Below are 20801 nucleotides of genomic sequence, written 5' to 3'. Positions count from 1 at the left end.
ATGACTGAATTGCAATACTTGTGATTTTAACGGCGTCATCAGGGAACTCTGTGCCTTTTATTGATGTGTCTCTAAACTTTCATGGCGTAAATCAATAATTTTGTAGTCGTGAAACATCCAGTGTAAAAGGTTCATTATTGAGTCAATATATTGAATTTTTGTATTTGATTACTGCTCTTATGCTTATGAAAATTTTAAGGATAATAAAATAGCTCACAACATTCAACAGTGTAACAAAGACTTTTCCAATTCATTTGTCTACTAGTTACTGTCAAGAGACAGTCACATCAGGTACATGACAAATACAATTTGCAATGTGAGTGCAGGCTTTGAAGCTGCTCCCTCACGACAGTAATGCTGTATCTTCCACTGCGGAAACGTCGTAAAAAACACAAACAAGGGGAAAAGCTAATCACACAACGATTACCAAGGCATCAATATTTAGAAGCAAAAAATACTTGAAACCAAAACCATGTACACCAGTTTCAGCATAGCTACTTATGCATTTTTGCCTGAATTACATAGCGAGTCTGGAGGTCATAACATTTTTCTCCCTGTGTTTCAGTGCACAATATTTCATTTTCTGATAAATATTGATCAACTGTAACTACCATGGAAATTCAACTGCTAAAGCAAGCCTTTTCAAAACATTCCACATTGTGCTGACATCTATACTGTAAGCAGTACTATGCAGTGGTGAACTAAATGTTTATAGTGCTGAGCAATTCTAGAGTTGTCTAAAAGGCTTTGTTCTCATGCACACATGTTGTGTAAACCCACTTGAAACAATGGAAAGCGAAGAAACATTTAGCATATGGGCCAAAGTCAAATTAGCCATCAGCATTTGATCAGCTCCTGTGTTGGGCTGCATGTTTTGGATGACATATTAGGCAAACTGGTGTTAGGAGACCTTGTCTCTATAAAATGTGGTATTAGATGAAAGGCTGCGTTTGCTGACGAGGCAACCACTAAGTGGCGCAGTACTGGTACGTGCGCAAATGCAGCCTCATCTACTGAAACGTCACTGTCTGCGATGTCTCAAACAGCTGCCAGTAAAAAAAATGGCGCTGCTCAATTCAGCACAAAAAACAAATTGAATCCAAATCCCCACAATAGCTGTGATCAGTGCCTCCATCCCATTCCCAACAGTACCTTGCTCCCTCCTGCCATCGCGCTTCTGTTTGCCTGTCTTCTTGCCGCTTGCATTCCACCTCGCCGCTGCCTTCCTTCAGCCACTTGCTCCCAGCCTCACCGGTTCCCCCCCACCTTGGCTGCTTGCTTGCTTGCTCCCAGCTCCCCCTGACCACCCCCGGCTTCCCTCCTCCTGACCACCCGCTCCCGCATTGCCCCGGCACGCCTCATTCCCCGCCTTGTGTTTCGGCGGCTCGTTTCCTGCCACTTCTTTGGGTGGCACGGTGGGGAACAATTGGCTGGGGGTTGGGGGGGTCGGCGGGGAGCGGCGAGGCCTGGAGCAAGTGGCCGAGGGGGTGAAGCCGTGGCCGATGGAGGAAGTGGAAAGTGGCGAGGGTGGCTGCAGGTGGCTGAGGGGGGGGAAGCAGCGTGGCCTGGAGCGAGTGGCTGAGGGAAGGCAGCAGTGACACCTTAAGTGAGTGGCCAAAGTGAGGGGGGAGGGGGAAGGGGGAAAACGGCGAGGGCGGGAGTGAGTGGCTGGGTGGGGGGAGAAGAGTTGAGGAGCGGCCGAGGGGTGGCAGGGAGCGGAGTACTGTTTGGAGGCAGCTAGAGGGGTGAGGACATGTGCGCGCATTCTTACTGGCAAGCTGGCAAGTGTTCACACGTACTGATGACGTCTGCGATTGCTCTGTGCATGCAGACATTCAGAAATTGCATACGGACAAGGTGACTAAATCACCAAGTTATAATTAGAGGCACAAAAAAGGCACCTTTGCACAATAGCAAAGTGTGTATACAAATAATAAAGGAAATAAATATGAACAATAAGTTTTGACTGTAGACCTGGTTTACTTAAAGTCCATGTTTCTAGAACAAGAGTTTTTCTACTGTAATATCCCACCATGGGAATGAGTGGGCTCGACAAGAGGAGAGGGAGAGGTGATCAGCAATCAAAGTCTCAACCGTTTCCTTAGCAAGAGCTCCTGGAATAAAAATGTCTGATTCGACTGCTATTGTTTAATTGCCTGGCAAGATGACCTTTAAATGTGATACTTTTTTTTTTAATAAAGAAAATGGAGGCAATAGAAAATTCTTTATCCCCATTATCTATAATGCTAATACTCAGCTTTTGTCTGTCTGGACTGTTTTGATTGGTCACTTCAAGGGTGTGTCTGTTGGTGAGCAGTGCCTGGCGCATGAGGAGGATTGGAGCACGTGATGCAGCCAACGGTTGGTGGTGGCAGCACAGAGGGTTGGGGGGAGGTTGGAGAAATAAAGCAGCGGGAGCCCAACAACCAAGTTATCCTGACCGGAGAGATTATTTCCATGAGGGATGGGATTGACCTGGGAGGGATGGGGATGAGATGATAGAATTGGTTAAGTGTGGCAAAATGGCAGGAACAATTATTTGATGCAACTTATTCAAAAGCTATTCTTTATGCTAAAAATGAAGATCCAGTAGATCTGAATGAAAAAGTTTTAGAAAAGCTGTCAGGTGAATTAAAAGAATACATCAGTGTTGATTCTATAGACAAAGGTGCTGACAAACAGCGTACACCCTCCAGAGTTTCTACACAGTCTAATTTCAATGGCCATGCCATCACACAAAGTTAAGACTCCAGGAAGGAGTTGCCGTGACCTTGAATCCTTAACCAGGTCTTTGTCAAGGAACAAAATTGGTAGTTGGGAAGTTGTTTTCTTCGATGAATGATGCTGAAATTATTATAGGCAGATTTCAAGGAAATAGGGTGTTTATTCTTTGAATGACATGGAGCCCATCAGATGTAAACCTGCCATTGCAAATCAGAAGAAAACAGTTCCCAATTAGATTTTCATATTCTATGACTACAAACAAATCACAAGGCCAGACTCTTGACAAAATCTGTGTTTCTATTCCTAAGCCTGTTTTTACACACGAACAGCTTTATGTAGCTTTTTCCAAAGTGAAAAGTCTGGATTCTGTTAAGTCTTTGGTGAAAGAACAACTTGAAATCCTGTATTTAAAGAAGTACTGGTGTAATAAAGAAACTAATTTGACCACAAATGTTTTGCAGATCTCTGCTAGTCTCTAATAAAAACAGTGTGATCTTGGTGTTGTGAAGTTGTCACATATTTTTGGCCGAAAAGCAAAATGTTTAAAGTTGGATGGCTATAAGATAGCTACATACAACCACTATCAGTGGACTGAGGATCGAAGTTACCAGTTTTATACTGGCCCATGTACAAAAATTCTCAATTTTAGTAAAAAAATTAATGCAACAAATGAAATCTTGCAAAGCAGGATCTTGGTGTGATTTTAAATGGGGAACTCTCAGCTCTGAGAAAATTAAATTTAATGTACTGAACATTACCATCTTGAAATCCAGGACCAATCGTTTCAACTGCACAACTAAAGGTTGTGGCATTTTCCCAATTGCTGAGTCCAGTTACTGCAGCGATATCAAGATTTTATTACAAAACTGTGATGTCACCAACTTGTTGCTGGTTGAAGTCATTGAAAAGTAGGCAAAAGTACAGAAAAAGTAACAGAAGCAAACGTGAACAAGAATAATTAAAAGGTACTGAAAAACCTGATACAGGCTGGAGAGCGTGCCAACCTGAAGCTACAACACAGGGCTACATACATGCTAAACAGCAGAAGCAGCATGGTATAGATAGAGCAAAGCAATCCCGCAACCAACGGATCAGATCGAAGCTCTGCAGTCCTGCCACATCCAGGCATGAATGGTGGTGGACAATTAAACAACTAACTGGAGGAGGTGGTTCCACAAACATCCCCTTCCTCAATGCTGGGGGAGCCCGGCACATTAGTGCAAAAGACGAGTCTGAAGCATTTGCAACCATCTTCAGCCTGAAGTGCCAAGTGGATAATCCATCCTGGGCTCCTCCTAAGGTCCCCATCATCACATGCAGGTCTTAAGCCAATTCGGTTCACTCCATGTGCTATCAAGAAACGGCTGAAGGCACTGGATACTGCAAAGGCTATGGGCCCGGACAACATCCCAGCAGCAGTACTCAAGACTTGTGTGCCAGAACCAGCCGCACCACGAGCCAAGCTGTCCCAGTACAACTACAACACTGGCATCTACCCGGCAATGTGGAATATTGCCCAGGTATGTTCTGCCCACGAAAAGCTGGACAAATCCACTCTGGCCAATTACTGCCCCAGCAGTTTACTCTAGATCATCAGCAAAGTAATGGAAGGTGTCGCCGACATTCCTGTAAAGCAGCACTTACTCAGCAATAACCTGCTCACTGATGCTCAGTTTGGATTCTGCCAGGGCCACTCGGCTCCAGACTTCATTACAGCCTTGGTTCAAACATGGATTAGAGAGCTGAATTCCAGAGGTGAGGCAAGAGTGACTGGCAAGGCAACACGACCAAGTGTAGCATCGAGAAGTCTGAGCAAAATTGATATCAATGGGAATTGGGGGAAAAACTCTCCACTGTTTGGAATCATACCTAGTACAAAGCTGGTTGTGGTTGTTGGAGGCCAATCATCTAAGCACCAGGACATTGTTGTAGGAGTTTCTCAGGGTAGCGTCCTAGGCCCACCCATCTTCAGCTGCTTCCTCAATGACCTTCCCTCCATCATAAGGTCAGAAGTGGGGATGTTCACTGATGTTCAATACCATTTGCAACTCCTCAGATACAGAAGCAGTCAGTGCCCATATGCAGCAAGGCCTGGGCAACATTTAGGCTTGGGTTGATAAGTGGCAAGTAACATTCGCGTCACACAAGTGCCAGGCAACGACCATCTCCAACAAGAGAGAATCCAACCATCTCCCCATGATATTTAACTGCATTGCATCACTGAATCCCGCACCATCAACATCTTGGAGATGACCATTGACCAGAAACTGAACTGGAACAGCCATATAAATACTGTGGTTACAAGAGTAGGTCATGGGCTGGGAATTCTGTGGCAAGTAACTAATTTCCTGACTCCCAAAAGCCTGTCCACCATCTACAAAGCACAAGTCAGGAATGTGATGGAACACTCTCCACTTGCCTAGATGGGTGCAGCTCCAACAATACTCAAGAAGCTCGACACCATCCAGGACAAAGCAGTCCACTTGATCCGTTCCCCATCCACCACCTTCAACATTCACTCCCTTCAGCATCGGCGCACAGTGGCAGCAGTGTGTACCATCTACATGATGCACTGCAGCAACTCGCCAAGGCTCCTTAGACAGCACCTTCCAAACCCACAACCTCTACCACCAAGAACAAGGGCAGAAGATGCATTGGAACACCACCACCTGCAAGTTTCCCTCCAAGTCACACATCAACCTGACTTGGAACTATATCAAGTGTTCTTTCACTGTCGCTGGGTCAAAAACCTGGAACTCTCTCCCTAGTGGCATTGCGGGTGTACCTACACCACATGGACTGCAGCAGTTCAAGAAGGCAGCTCACCACCACCTTCTCAAGGGTAATTAGGGATGGGCAACAATGCCAGCGACACTCACATCCCATGGAAGAAGAAAAACCTGTATTTGTTTGTATTTTAGCTAACAGCAAGCAGCGCGACATCTGGTGACAAAAGGATACAGATAATCTGTGAAACAGTAAGCGGTTCTTAGCAAATGCAAATTTCACTCTATACCTGACAATATTACATGTAAGCCAAGAACCCTGAAATGTCACTAATAAACCAAGAATGCCAAAATTACACTGTACAGAACAAAGAACAGTATAGCACAGGAACAGGCCATTCGGCCCTCCAAGCCTGCGGCGATCTTGATGCCTGCCTAAACTAACACCTTCTGCACTTCCGGGGCCCATATCCCTCTATTCCCTTCCTATTCATATATTTGTCAAGGTGTCTCTTAAACGTCGCTATTGTATCTGCTTCCACCACCTCCCCTGGCAGCAAGTTCCAGGCACTCACCACCCTCTGTGTAAATAAAACTTGCCTCGCACATCCTCTCTAAACTTTGCTCCTCGCACCTTAAACCTATGTCCCCTAGTAACTGACTCTTCCACCCTGGGAAAAAGCTTCTGACTATCCACTCTGTCCATGCCGCTCATAACTTTGTAAATCTCTATCATGTCGCCCCTCCACCTCCGTCGTTCCAGTGAAAACAATCTGAGTTTATACAACCTCTCCTCATAGTTAATGCCCTCCAGACCAGGCAACATCCTGGTAAACCTCCTCTGTACCCTCTCCAAAGCCTCCACGTCCTTCTGGTAGTGTGGCGACCAGAATTGCACGCAATATTCTAAGTGTGGCCTAACTAAGGTTCTGTACAGCTGCAACATGACTTGCCAATTTTTATACTCTATGCCCCGACCGATGAAGGCAAGCATGCCGTATGCCTTCTTGACTACCTTATCCACTGGCGTTGCCACTTTCACTGACCTGTGGACCTGTACGCCCAGATCTCTCTGCCTGTCAATAGTCCTAAGGGTTCTGCCATTTACTGTACACCTCCCACCTGCATTAGACCTTCCAAAATGCATGACCTCACATTTGTCCGGATTAAACTCCATCTGCCATTTCTCCGCCCAAGTCTCCAACCGATCTATATCCTGCTGTATCCTCTGACAATCCTCATCATTATCCGCAACTCCACCAACCTTTGTGTCGTCCGCAAACTTACTAATCAGACCAGCTACATTTTCCTCCAAATCATTTATATATACTACAAACAGCAAAGGTCCCAGCACTGATCCCTGCAGAACACCACTAGTCACATCCCTCCATTCAGAAAAACACCCATCCACTGTTACCCTCTGTCTTCTGTGACTGAGCCAGTTCTGTATCCATCTTGCCAGCTCACCTCTGATCCTGTGTGACTTCACCTTTTGTACCAGTCTGCCATGTGGGACCTTGTCAATATTCCTTGTCAGTATACCTGACAATATTACATGCAAACCTAAACCCCTGAAATTTCACTGTCAGCCTGAGTTGCAAATTAGACATTAGCAATATTTTATGTAGTGAGAAGTTGATTTGAAACCAGAGTTCCTTTTTAAAACTGGACCTCCAATAAACAGGTAGATAGCATTGTAGAACAATGTGTTTTACATCTGATCTTGTAGAATCTGTTTGAATTTTCTTTTCTCTTCCTACAAGCTGCTACTTCTAATACATACTTCTTTCTGCAAGGAGGTTATCAAACTGGGATTGAATGTCATCACTTTGATGCTATTGCCGCTCAGAGCCAGTACAGAGTAGGCTCTGTGAATTAAGACAGATGACGTGTTCAACACTGAATTACAGCCTATATCCCTTCCAGGAGGAATGTAGCACAGCGGTAGAGAGAATAATCTTATTTAATGTTCTGAGACGATGGAGCAGGTGTATCTATCCAGTGGATCTGAATGAAAAGACTCTTGTTTCTAGTCAAACACCTTTCCAATCCTTAATAAAAAAATGTACAATACTGCTACTCTAGCCAGTGGTAGTGATTTACAAGAACCAAATGCACCATAATTCCAATCAAAACAGCATATTCCAACAACTGATTTTAGTGATTCTGCAAGGAATGAATTGCAATTCAGTAGAAACATGACTCTCATGCATGTGTTTTTTTCCGGCAGTTAAACTTAATATTTCCCCCCCCAAAATAATTTCTAATAAACTTCCAACATGATTTATTAAACCTTTTAAATGCTGTCGGTGAATTTCAGTATAATATAAAAATGTATTTCTGTAAAAGATGCATTTTAAGCTAAATTTATCACTGTGATGAGACATATAACAGAAATCTGTTGTTTTTATTTATGGTTTTAAAAATGACACTGCAGCATTTAAATAAAATTGTGAACAGAACATTCATCTCTTTCTTGAATTCAGGAACATCTACACAGGGACCCTCAGATAAATTGCTGCAGCTTTACCAAATTGACTAATGTCATTGGCTGATCAGGAAAATTATCCCCAAGAAGTCAGGTTAACCTTGCTGCTCTTATGCATCTAGTGACAATGAAATACTCTAAGAATCTGTTGGACCTCTATCAGGTGAAGGATCTAGAGTTCTTAGTGCATCGAGGCATGACACATCTTCATTGTAAATCTTTAAGGCTATAGACCATAGCTGTTTTTTTTTTAAATTGGACTTGTGAAGAATATGTCCAACTCTTGAGAAATCCAAAGAGCTTGGTAGGTCTCTCCAAGCTGAAAGTGATACTTGAGGTCATGCAGAGCTGTATCGATGCACTGGAGTGGCAGAAAATAAAGTGAATAAACTATTTCACTACATGGAGCACAACTAACCTCTGGTGGTTGGGAGCATATCAGATAACCCTTGCCATGCAGTCACCATTTCTGGATTCTTTTCCAAATCTGCAAAATTCTTCCAGACTCGGATAGCTCCATCATCTAAAAAAAATTACAAAAATATGAAATCTACAATAAAGAATACTTTAGTTCAAAAGAAAACTAGTAGAGTGAAAGATTCTCCCACCACTAAAATGGTGCAAGTTAGCTGATAATGCCACACGTGTCTACATAATGTGGTGTGACATTAAAGTTTCTGGCCAGGTCCATACTCTGGACTGTGCTGAGTAAGGCAACTGCAGCCAGGCTGCAGTTGGAATGCTACAAGTGGCTTCACTTGGCCCTGGATTAGCCTAGTTACACACTGCAGTCTGACTTATAACAGAATTTGGGCTTTCAATGTTGCTAATGAAAAGTATTTGCAAAGTAAACTCATTTCCATGCAGAAATTGAACAGAGCTTAAGAGCCATCTGAGTACATTCAGGATCTGCATTGATTCAAATTGTTTTGGCTTATAGTGGTCAGATTTTAAAACATATTATGTAACCAATGAACTGACATATGAACTTCATGCCATCATGAAGTACATGATCATTAAGAGTAATTGAAGTTTCACTATCAATGTATCTTTACAAAATACTCAAAAACTACAATTACTCCACATTTCCACCTACCCCTGATAACCTTCCACTCCCTTGCGTTTCAAGAATCTATCTACCTCTGCCTTAAAAATATTCAAAGACTCTGCTTCCACTGCCTTTTGAGGAAGAGAATTCCAAAGACTCACGACCCTCAGAGAGAAAAATTTCTCATCTCTTGTGTGGTAGACTAGAACTAAGGAACACCGTTTAAAAATAAGAGGTCTCCCTTTTAAGACAGAGATGAGGAGAAATGTTCTGACTCAGAGGGTCGTTAGTCTGTGGAATTCACTTCCCCAGAAAACAGTGGAGGCTAGGTCATTGAATTTATTCAAGGTTGAGTTAGATTTTTGATAGACGACGGAGTCAAGGGTTATGAGGGGCAGACAGGAAAGTAGAGTAGAGACCACAATCAGATCAGCCATGATTTTATCAAATGGCGGAGCAGGCTTGAAGGGACAAATGGCCGACTCCTGTTCCTATGTTCTTATGTCATTGCCACTCATGATTTATGCGGTTTATGTTGCAAAGATTTAATTTTTACAAATAATAATTGAGGTTATTATTTTAAAGTGTGAATGAACTTGATGTAGACAGTGCTATGAAGTTGTTCTGAGCTCAGTTTATATTTTGGGGAAAACAAGCAGCTCGGAAAGAGTTTGAATCTTGGCCTCTCAGCTATCTTGTTTAAACATTTACCAGCATGGGTACTGGTTCTTTTTACACTTACTTATCGCTTGCAGCTACTTAATTATTTTCTTGACAGTACTTTTCTGGATACAAGTTTACCACCTTAATTCTTCTGTACAACATTTTGGAAGCAGAACGAATCTTCCGTGGAGATAATCATAGGACAGATAAATTTAATTACACAGGTAGCATGAAAATGAAAAACCAACACAATTTCCAGAGAAATCCCCCCAAAATTCACATTTATTTCATTTTAAACAAAACTAGAGTTATGCATACTTGATCAAATTCCACAACATGGAAAATACTTCAGATACACTTGAATGAATAATGCCGAAGATTGGCATCATTAATGCTTTCCTTTAAAAAAAGCAAAAGCCAAAACCCAAATCCCACTGATCAATTCTGAAGCGAAAAGCTGAGGAAATCTATTTGCAGTTCTTTATCATTCTTTCCTTGTGCCAAAATTGAGAGAGCTGTCCCACAGATTAGTCAAGCAAAGAGCCTGACACAGTCATACTCACCGAATCATACCTTACAGACAATGCCCCAGACACCATCATCATCCCTGGGTATGTCCTGTCCCACCAGTAGGACAGACCCACCAGAGGTGGTGGCACAGTGGTACACAGTCAGGAGGGAGTTGTGCTGGGAATCCTCAACATTGACTCCAGACCCCATGAAGTCTCATGGCATCAGGTCAAACTAGGGTAAGGAAACCTCCTGTTGATTACCACCTACTGCACTGTCCCCCACCACCCCCCCCCCCCGGGCTGATGAGCAGTGCTTCTCCATGTTGAACGCCAATTGGAAGAAGCATCGAGGGTAGCAAGCGCACAGAATGTACTCTGGGTGTTCAATGTCCATCACCAAGAGTGGCTTGGTAGCACCACTACTGACTGAGCTGGCCAAGTCCTAAGGGATACAGCTGCTAGACTGGCTCTGCAGCAGGAGGTGAGGGAACCAACAAGAGGAAAAAACCCATTTGACCTTGTCCTCACCAATCTACCTGTCTGTATCTGTCCACGACAACATTGGGAGGAGTGACCACCGCACAGTCCTTGTGGAGACTCTTCACATTGAGAATACCCACCCATCGTGTTGTGTGGCACTACCACTGTGCTAAACGGGATAGATTTCGAACAGATCTAGCAACTCAAAACAGGGTATCCATGAGGTGCTGTGGACCATCAGCAGCAGCAGAATTGTATTCAACCACAATCTGTAACCTCATGGCCCGGCATATCCCCCACTCTACCATTACCTTCAAGCCAGGGGACCAATCTTGGTGCAAAGAAGAGTGCAGGAAGGCATGCCAGGAGCAGCACCAGGCAGACCTAAAAATGAGGTGTCAACCTGCTGAAGCTACAACACAGGACTACTTGCACGCCAAACAACGGAAGCAGTATGCAATAGACAGGCTTAAGCGATCCCACAATCAATGGATTAGATCTAAGCTCTGCGGTCCTGCCACATCCAGTCATGAATGGTGGTGGACAATTAAATAACTAACAAGAGGAGGAGGCATCCTCAACAATGGGGGAGCCCATCACATCAATGCAAAAGAAAAGGCTGAAGCATTTGCAACAATCTTCAGCCAGAAGACTGCCTCCTCCTGAGGTCCCCAGCATCACAGACACCAGTTTTCAGCCAATCTGAGTCACTCCGCGTGATATCAAGAAATGGCCGAAGGCACTGGATACTGCAAAGGCTATGGGCCCGGACAAGATTCCGGAAATAATACTGAAGACTTGTGCTCCAGAACTAGCCGCGACCCTAGCCAAGCTGTTCCAGTACAGCTACAACAATGGCATTGACCCAATGTAGAAAATTGTCCAGGTATGTCCTGTACACAAAAAGGTCAAATCCAATCTGGTCAATTATTGCCCCATCAGTCTATTCCCGATCATCAGCAAATTGATGGAAGGGGTTGTTGACAGTACTATCAAGTGGCATTTGCTCAGCAATAACCTGTTCACTGATACTCAGTTTGGTTTCCTCCATGGCCACTCAGCTCCTGACCTCATTTCAGCCTTGGTCCAAACATAGACAAAAGAACTGAACTTAAGAGGCGAGGTGAGAGTGACTAACCTTGACATCAAGGCAGCATTTGACCGAGTATGGCATCAACGAGCCCTAGCAAAACTGGCCAATGGGAATCAGAGGGAAAACTCTCTACCGGTTGAAGTCATACTTAGCACAAAGGAAGATGGTTGTGGTTGTTGAAGGTCAATCATCTCAGCTCCAGGACATCACTGCAGGAGTTCCTCAGGGCAGTGTCCTACACCCAACCATCTTCAGCTGCTTCATCAATGACCTTCCTTCAATCATAAGAACAGAAGTGGGGATGTTCGCTGATGATTGCACAATGTTCATCACCATTCATGACTCCTCATATACTAAAGTAGCCCAAGTTCATATGCAGCAAGACCTGGACAATATCCAAGCTTGGGCTGATGAGTAGCAAGTAATATTCACGCCACGCAAGTGCCATCGCCAACAAGAGGGAATCTAACCATCCTCCCATGATGTTCAATGGCATTATCATTGCTGAATACCCCACTAACAACATCCTGCAGGTTATCATTGACCAGAAACATAAATGCTGTGGCTACAAGATCAGGTCGGAGGCTGGGAATTCTGCAGTGAGTAACTCGCCTCCTGTCTCCCCAACGCCTGTCCACCATCTACAAGGCACAAATCAGGTGTGTGATGGAATACTCTCCGCTTGCCTGGATGGGTGTAGCTCCAACATCATTCAAGAAGCTCGACACCATCCAAGACAAAGCAGCCCGCTTGATCAGCACCCTATCCACCTCCTTCAACATTTACTCCCTTCACTACCCACGCACAGTGGCAGCAGTGTGTACCATCTACAAGATGCACTGCAGCAACTCGCCAAAGCTCCTTCAACAGCACCTTTCAAACCCACGACCTCTACCAACTAGAAGGACAAGGGCAGCAGATGCATGGGAACACCACCACCTGCAAGTTCCCCTCCAAGCCACACACCTTCCTGACTTGGAAGTATATCGCTGTTACTTCACCGTCGTGGAGTCAAAATCCTGGAACTCCCTTCCGAACAAACTGTTGGTGTACCTACACCCCAAGGACTACAGAGGTTCAAGAAGGCAGCTCACCACTACCTTCTCAAGGGCAATTAGGGCTGGACAATAAATGCTGGCCTAGGCAGTGATGCCCACATCCCACAAACAAGCAAAAAAAAAAGTTAGCAGTTAGAAAAAAAAACATTTCTTCCATAGGATAGTGGAGAGAAGAGACGACTCCTGGAGTAGGGAGCTGATTTGACGTCAATTAAAGCCTTTCAATAGAAAGCAGGATCTCTGTTGAGAATGGGGATTACATTAATCGAAATACTAACCGTATTGGTGGACTTTTACCCCCAGGAGAGATTGGAGAACGAATTTAGTGTCCTTTAACAGATGGAATTAACAAGTCGTGAGGTTGGGAGTACAAGACTGCAGAAAGTCCATGACAGAATCACACATGTACACTGGATGGAGCTTGACCTAAATTTTGTGCGCCTAGGTTTTCTAGCATTGAATGCAACTTGGGAGCAGCTATTCTAGGACATATGCTCGAAAGTGCATCTTTGAGTAGGGCACAGCTTTCACTTAGATCAGTTTTAAATGAAATACTTTAGAAATTGCTGCAAAACAAATTTTCTGCAGGAGGATAATAGATACAAAACTTTTGTAAATTTTCAAGTGTATTAAGAAATGCTATCATTCAACTTATACTTAATACTCATCTGAAGTGCTAAAACATTTCTAGTCTTTGTTACTGACAAGTACATTGCTACTAATGCAACTCACTCAATAGGAATGAGCAAAATAAAATAATCAAAGCTATCTTAAGAGTTCTAGCCATTTAGATACAGGACCAGATGACAATACTTGTACCGACCTCCTGCATGTAGCACTAGCCATCTGTGCAATGATTTAAAAGCCTGCACCACACTTCTTCCATATCTTTGTGGTCTTTCCAATACCTCCAGGTCACTTTTTTTCTTAGTGAACAATAGGTTCATCAATACTTTGCACACTATCAGTAATACCTCCTTAGACCTGAACTCAATGGGTCCTGCACATTCAATATTCTACTTTCTTAACAACTGAAACCATGTAATATGACCTTGCTTTCCACTTTTGGCAGATTAGCACACCCAAACCATTAAGTTGTGTTCATTTGGATTTTGCGTTTATTCTGGTTAGATTCTCCTAAATTGTCTCTTACAGAATTATCTACTTACAGTTGTCAAGTTTATAGTCTCAAATTGGAAGTAAAAGCACATTCATCACTCCAACAGTAGGGTATTTCCAGATCGTAGAACTTTCCAGAAATCCATTGCATGTCAGAAACATGCAGTTCCACACTGGCTTTTTTCAAGGCCTGGTGCCATCCCCGTGTATTAAGTTTACAAAATTTCCAATACCATGCTTCCTATTTCAACCCTCTGTTTTAATATCTTCAAACACAACCCATCCCATCTAAAACAGATGACTTACTTATCTTCACATATTCCAGTTTACCATAACCAAGCCCTTTCCTATCCTGAGTGGTGTGAAACAGGGCTGTGTTCTCGCACCCACACTTTTTGGGATTTTCTTCTCCCTGCTGCTTTCACATGCGTTCAAATCCTCTGAAGAAGGAATTTTCCTCCACACAAGATCAGGGGGCAGGTTGTTCAACCTTGCCCGTCTAAGAGCGAAGTCCAAAGTACGGAAAGTCCTCATCAGAGAACTCCTCTTTGCTGACGATGCTGCTTTAACATCTCACACTGAAGAATGCCTGCAGAGTCTCATCGACAGGTTTGCGTCTGCCTGCAATGAATTTGGCCTAACCATCAGCCTCAAGAAAACGAACATCATGGGGCAGGATGTCAGAAATGCTCCATCCATCAATATTGGCGACCACGCTCTGGAAGTGGTTCAAGAGTTCACCTACCTAGGCTCAACTATCACCAGTAACCTGTCTCTAGATGCAGAAATCAACAAGCGCATGGGTAAGGCTTCCACTGCTATGTCCAGACTGGCCAAGAGAGTGTGGGAAAATGGCGCACTGACACGGAACACAAAAGTCCGAGTGTATCAGGCCTGTGTCCTCAGTACCTTGCTCTACGGCAGCGAGGCCTGGACAACGTATGCCAGCCAAGAGCGACGTCTCAATTCATTCCATCTTCGCTGCCTTCGGAGAATACTTGGCATCAGGTGGCAGGACTATATCTCCAACACAGAAGTCCTTGAAGCGGCCAACACCCCCAGCTTATACACACTACTGAGTCAGCGGCGCTTGAGATGGCTTGGCCATGTGAGCCGCATGGAAGATGGCAGGATCCCCAAAGACACATTGTACAGCGAGCTCGCCACTGGTATCAGACCCACCGGCCGTCCATGTCTCCGTTATAAAGACGTCTGCAAACGCGACATGAAATCGTGTGACATTGATCACAAGTCGTGGGAGTCAGTTGCCAGCATTCGCCAGAGCTGGCGGGCAGCCATAAAGACAGGGCTAAATTGTGGCGAGTCGAAGAGACTTAGTAGTTGGCAGGAAAAAAGACAGAGGCGCAAGGGGAGAGCCAACTGTGCAACAGCCCCAACAAACAAATTTCTCTGCAGCACCTGTGGAAGAGCCTGTCACTCCAGAATTGGCCTTTATAGCCACTCCAGGCGCTGCTTCACAAACCACTGACCACCTCCAGGCGCGTATCCATTGTCTCTCGAGATAAGGAGGCCCAAAAGAAAAGAACCATAACCAAGTAAAAAACTCCACCATACTAGCCTCTTAAATAACCCATCCATTTTATAATTAATGTTCTTCCCTCTCCTGAAGACAACCTTTGACAACAAGTTTAAGGAAGGATTTAAACAAAATAATTTAACATTGAAGTTTTATTTAACTGGTTTTAATTTCGCTCAGTCAGTTCAATCAGTTGAAATGCACTGTGTAGGAGCTTGCAAGTTTGTGCTGCAATGAGAACAGAGAGTTAGGTGAACTCTCATTGGCTCAATTGAAACTAGTTCTCTGTTGCCTTCCAGTAAAGAAACAGTTAAATTTCTACAGATTTAATGAGATTAGCATTGTATCCAGAAAAATACACTGGGTATTCTGTATAGTGAGAGATTTCAAATTATACTCAACATGGAAGGGAAGGATTTGCTTTTCCTCCACAGAGGCTTACTAGAATGGAGTGAATACAATTTAATTAATAATACATACTTCAAAAAAATATTAATCTAATTATAATTTTAAATATGCAATCTTGCTAACCTGCCAGTTTGAGATGTGCACATTGACAAATAAAATTAATGTCATCAGTATATATTATACTTTATGCAATATGCAAAAATGTACTGTGCACTGGAGGGAGAAGGTCCATGTTCACTTTTTATCTATTTTGTACTCATAAAAGCATAAAATAGCCAGAATCGCTACTTGCCTACCATGGGCATGTGGATCGAATGTATTTTTGTTATTTTAAAAAAATGTAATATCAATTACTCTTTTAGAATGAAATAAATCATACAAACTCCATACTGAAAATAAACTGATTTTAAATATAGCTTAACAATATTGTTTCATTTCTCTTCACAAGAATTACATGCTGTAACCTTCCCAGCTCAGGACATATGATGTCAAGCCTTTAGAGTAGGATTGCAAAACAACAATGCTGAATTCAGAAAGTTCCAGCAATTTTCTGATGTCCTTCAAGGAAAAACAGTGCTTCAATAAATCATGCTTTTGTGCGTTCATTCTTTAGCTGAAAGTAAGGCTGTGCAAAAATGAACCATTTCTGTTAATTCTAAGAAACAGAGAAAGATTTGTGGAGCACTGGAATAAAAGGACAAAACAACAAAAATGTAGTAAAGAATCCTGTGGTGACATTCTGAAAGAAGATTCCTGTAGGAGCAGGAGTAGGCCATTCAGCCCTTCGAGCCTGCTCCACCCATTCTAGATCATGCCTGATCATCAATCTCACTGCCATATTCACGCACTATCCCCATATCCCTTGATGTCATTAGCAACTAGAAATCTATCAATCACTGTCTTGAACTCACTCAGCTGGGGCCCAAGCACTGATCCTTGCGGTACCCCACTGGTCACAGCCTGCCAACCTGAGAATGACCCATTTATCCCTACTCTCTGTTTTCTGTCTGTTACCCAATCCATGAAATACAATTTCCTAGAAATACAATTTCTTGTAGACAGTCACACTGTTAGCACTGATTACAGCAGCTGTTAGCAAATGATTCAAAAAAATGATTTCAGAAGATCAGAGTACCAATTGGAATCTTCAGTTATAGCCAAAACCTAATGGAAAACATATTTCAGAATCGCAGCATTCCTGCGACACCTTAACCTTGGCGTGGGCAACCAAAAACATCATGTCCAATACTATTTAAATCTGAACTATCCATGTAGTCAGCAGCAAATGCCCAGCTATGCATTGACACATATTATTAGTGATTACGAATATACGTTATTTGCTGCGGGGTTAGTACCTTACATCATTCGAGTTATTTTACCTGTGGCAGAGAGGAGCAGAGAGAAATCCTGTCCATTCAGGTATTCCATAGCAGTAATCCTGGTGTACCGGGGATTTCCATTGTGGAAATAATCAAGCTTTTCTCCTTTCTCCCAATCCCAAAAACTTCAAAGAAATAACAAAACATGAATCAAACACTGTTGAACGACTTAGAATAACTCCTGTGTTGAAATAATTTTCTGTAGCTAGAGCTGCTCTTACCATATACTGTCTTTATCAGCTACTGCTATACAGGGAGTAAAAGGATGAAATTTCACCACAGAAGGGACGCCTGGGTTTCTGTTGATAAAGATCTGATCATCCAATCTTGTGATACCTAGGTAGAGAGAAAGAATCTGACTGAAATCACATTTATGAAAAAAAAATCACGTTCTTTCAGGAAAAGTAGTTACAAAAGAGCCTTCATGCTTCGTTCTTTGATCTTCATAATAGTACTGTAAAACTACCCTTAATAGAATTCCTGCAGATGGCCAGGGAGGGGGGGTGGGGTGGTGGTGGGGAGGACCTGATTTATGTCTCAAAGCTGAAGGTGGCTGAAAGGGAAAAGCCCAATGGCTGAATAGCAAGTTATGTGCAAAGTGATAGATCACATTGCACATGAATAGAAAAATAGCTTCAGTCAAGCTCTTGGAAGGTACAATGGAAGCAGGCACCCTGCTTTGTGCCTGGACATATTGGATCACTTGCATACACTGCAAATAGGAAAAATGAGTTGGAAGTATCGCATACCTGTGAAGGAGCCCTTGAATGAATAGTTGGAAATTCAGGTGGGCTCCTTAACATGCGTGCGATCCTCTTTGCCAAAGCTTCCTTAATGTGCTGCCCCCGGGCAATCCCATACATCAAGGCATGCAACACTCGAACCTCAACAATGCTCCATAAATTCTTCTCTGCCTCTCCAATGTAGCAGTTCTGGGCATGAGACACCGGTTTATCTTTTTCTCTCCAAGGTAAATATGAAATTCTTTTCTGATACCTTGTTCAATTTTGCCCCCCTCCAGGATGCCCCAGGCCTCCAGCTCACCATTTCATCACCCGACATCCTCCTCCTTTTGTTGTGCTCTCGTGGGCTCATTCTGCCGCCATTATTCACTTGGCCACACTTCTTACGTTGTGTTGCCCCTCTGCCTCGCTACATACTAGAGGTGCGCTGGTGGCTCAAGTTCCATTCTGTTCTCTGATGCTTCTTTGTGACCCCCCCTCATCTTTAAAGTGGTCCTTCCTCTCAGCATCATCCCATTCGGAGCTGGGGATACTCCTTGCTCTCATTGGTCAGTTGTGAACACATCTGCTGCTCCTGCCTCCCTATTGCTCCAGTCCTCCCTCCACTTGTGCTCACGCTCAACATTCAGCCAGCTCTGATAACTGTACTGCTGATTTGGACACCTTATCCGGTAACAAAAGAATATGCTCATGGCCAAAGGAATATTGCTATTTCCTAAGGGAATCCAACTATTCAATCCTTTGACTCAAGGAGATGAGGTCCAACTGGGTGTCGAGTAGTGTGGCAAGAAGATTTGGGAGGGTTCAAAGCTAAACTTTACAGTTGTGTTCTCCTATATCATAATCTTAATCTCCAATTGTACCACCAAAGTTATCAGACCACCAGCCAATTCATCCCAATTCAAAAATCATTATCCATCTTCTAATCCTCATCCCAATTCAAAAATCATTTTATCTCTCTTCTAATCCTAATCCTCTTAATTATTAACATTTCTATTTCAAAATTCTTCCCTAATCCTCTCAATGCTTAAAGTTATGTTGGAATGGCAATAACACCAATAAATAATTACATCCCTATTCTCACTCGAAAATAATTTTTTCAACTGGTAACCTTTCCCAATGATCCACACGCTCTTGTTTAGTTTAGTTTAGAGATACAGCACTGAAACAGGCCCTTCAGCCCACCGAGTCTGTGCCGACCATCAGCCACCCATTTATACTAATCCTACACTAATTCCATATTCCTACCACATCCCCACCTGTCCCTATATTTCTCTACCACCTACCTATACTAGAGGCAATTGCTAATGGCCAATTTACCTATCAACCTGCAAGTCTTTGGCATGTGGGAGGAAACCCACGCAAACACAGGGAGAACTTGCAAACTCCACACAGGCAGTACCCAGAATTGAACCCGGGTCACTGGAGCTGTGAGGCTGCGGTGCTAACCACTGTGCCACTGTGCCGCCCATGCGGCATGTTCAATTGTCTATTTCAAATACCAAAAGATTAATTCACTCTTCAATTAATTTCTTTATCATGTTGTTCTTTTCCAGCTTCTACTGAATTAATTTATATTGCTCCCTACTTCATTCCATTTCTAATTTGGATTCACATTTATTCTCTGTAGTTCATGCTCTTCAAAACAAAATTCAAAAATTAACTATCAGTTTATTCTTTTAACTTTACAAATTCTAGACAATTGCCTGACATGCTCCTTTACTATGTCAATTTCCATAATTCAACTTCCTACCATCTACATCCTACTGATCTTTCCTCCTCTGCCACTAACTGCTTTTTCTTCCCATTTCAATCCCTACGATACTCTATTGCTGCATTTTCTTCCCTTCTCCTCACTTCCCATTGCCCAGGTCTCTCATTACATGACCCTTACCCTATGTTCCACTTCATCTCACACAACGGTTCTGCTTTCCACCACTTATCTTTTCTCCTCCCCATCTCAATCTACCATTGACTCTTTTCTCTTCTACTCTCAAACCTGATCACCTTCCTATCACTTATTCTATTTTCTCCCCTTTCTTCATGAGTCTACTCAATATAACCTCTATTCTTCCTATAAGCATATCACTTACCTCATAAATCTCCAAACGTTTAGTAACAGCACCATTTTTACAAAAGCAATCCTGCAACTCACTATCAGTAATGCCACAGAAGATCTGCTAGTGGTTATGAAAATCGGACGTTTACTTTCACTACACAAACAATTGTGGGTCAAATGCAAATTCAAAATTTGGAAACAGTGCATGGTGGAAAAACTGAATTTATTAAGTTATCAGTTATTGTAGTTAAATTGTTAACAATGGCAAGAAAAGTTAATTGGTGTTTTTTATTATTCATTCTTGGGATGTGGACATCCCTGGGATTTATTGCCCATCCCCAATTGTCCGGAGGTGATGGGCCACTTGAATTGCTACAGTCCATGTGGTGACAGTGCTCCCACAATGCTGCTAGGTAGGGAGCTGAGTGGCTCAGTGCTTTGATACAACTGAGGGACTTGCAAGAGTCACCCAAGTTGGTGCGAGACTGGAGTTACATGCAGGCCAGATTGGGTCAGGATGATAGGCTTCCTTCCCCCAAAGGACATTAGTGGATCAGATCATCTGTAAATGAGATGTCAAGTGTTTTGAATGAGCACTCTTTACAAATTGGTAGGCATATCTTACAGCTAATTACTTAAAATGCAATAAGATTCACATCCTCATCATCTAAAATAACCCCAAAAAACCCAATATATAGGTTCTGTTCTATTGATGTTCAGTTAAAAGATGGTTTGTGTTAATCACAGTATTTCTTATCCTGTTT

General features: G+C 43.0%; 1 protein-coding gene across 2 annotated transcripts in view; it reads right to left on the bottom strand.

The window, feature by feature from the left end:
• The window catches only part of rptor (regulatory associated protein of MTOR, complex 1), a 464636-nt gene that overhangs the window by 47302 nt on the left and 396533 nt on the right, over nt 1-20801 (bottom strand). Inside the window, exons 26-28 of one of the 2 annotated variants that reach the window (XM_068058405.1) lie at nt 17457-17571; nt 17236-17360; nt 8357-8461 (exon numbers count right to left, since the gene is read on the bottom strand). In XM_068058405.1, coding sequence (XP_067914506.1) covers nt 8357-8461; nt 17236-17360; nt 17457-17571 — 345 coding nt within the window. The remainder of the gene's footprint in view (nt 1-8356; nt 8462-17235; nt 17361-17456; nt 17572-20801) is intronic. The other variant, XM_068058406.1, reaches the window with a different exon arrangement.

The sequence above is a fragment of the Heterodontus francisci genome, chromosome 26 (assembly GCF_036365525.1).
Source record: "Heterodontus francisci isolate sHetFra1 chromosome 26, sHetFra1.hap1, whole genome shotgun sequence".
NCBI classification, from domain to species: Eukaryota; Metazoa; Chordata; class Chondrichthyes; order Heterodontiformes; family Heterodontidae; genus Heterodontus; species Heterodontus francisci.
The sequence above is the reverse complement of the archived record's forward strand: the minus strand, read 5'-3'. Positions and strand labels throughout refer to the sequence as shown.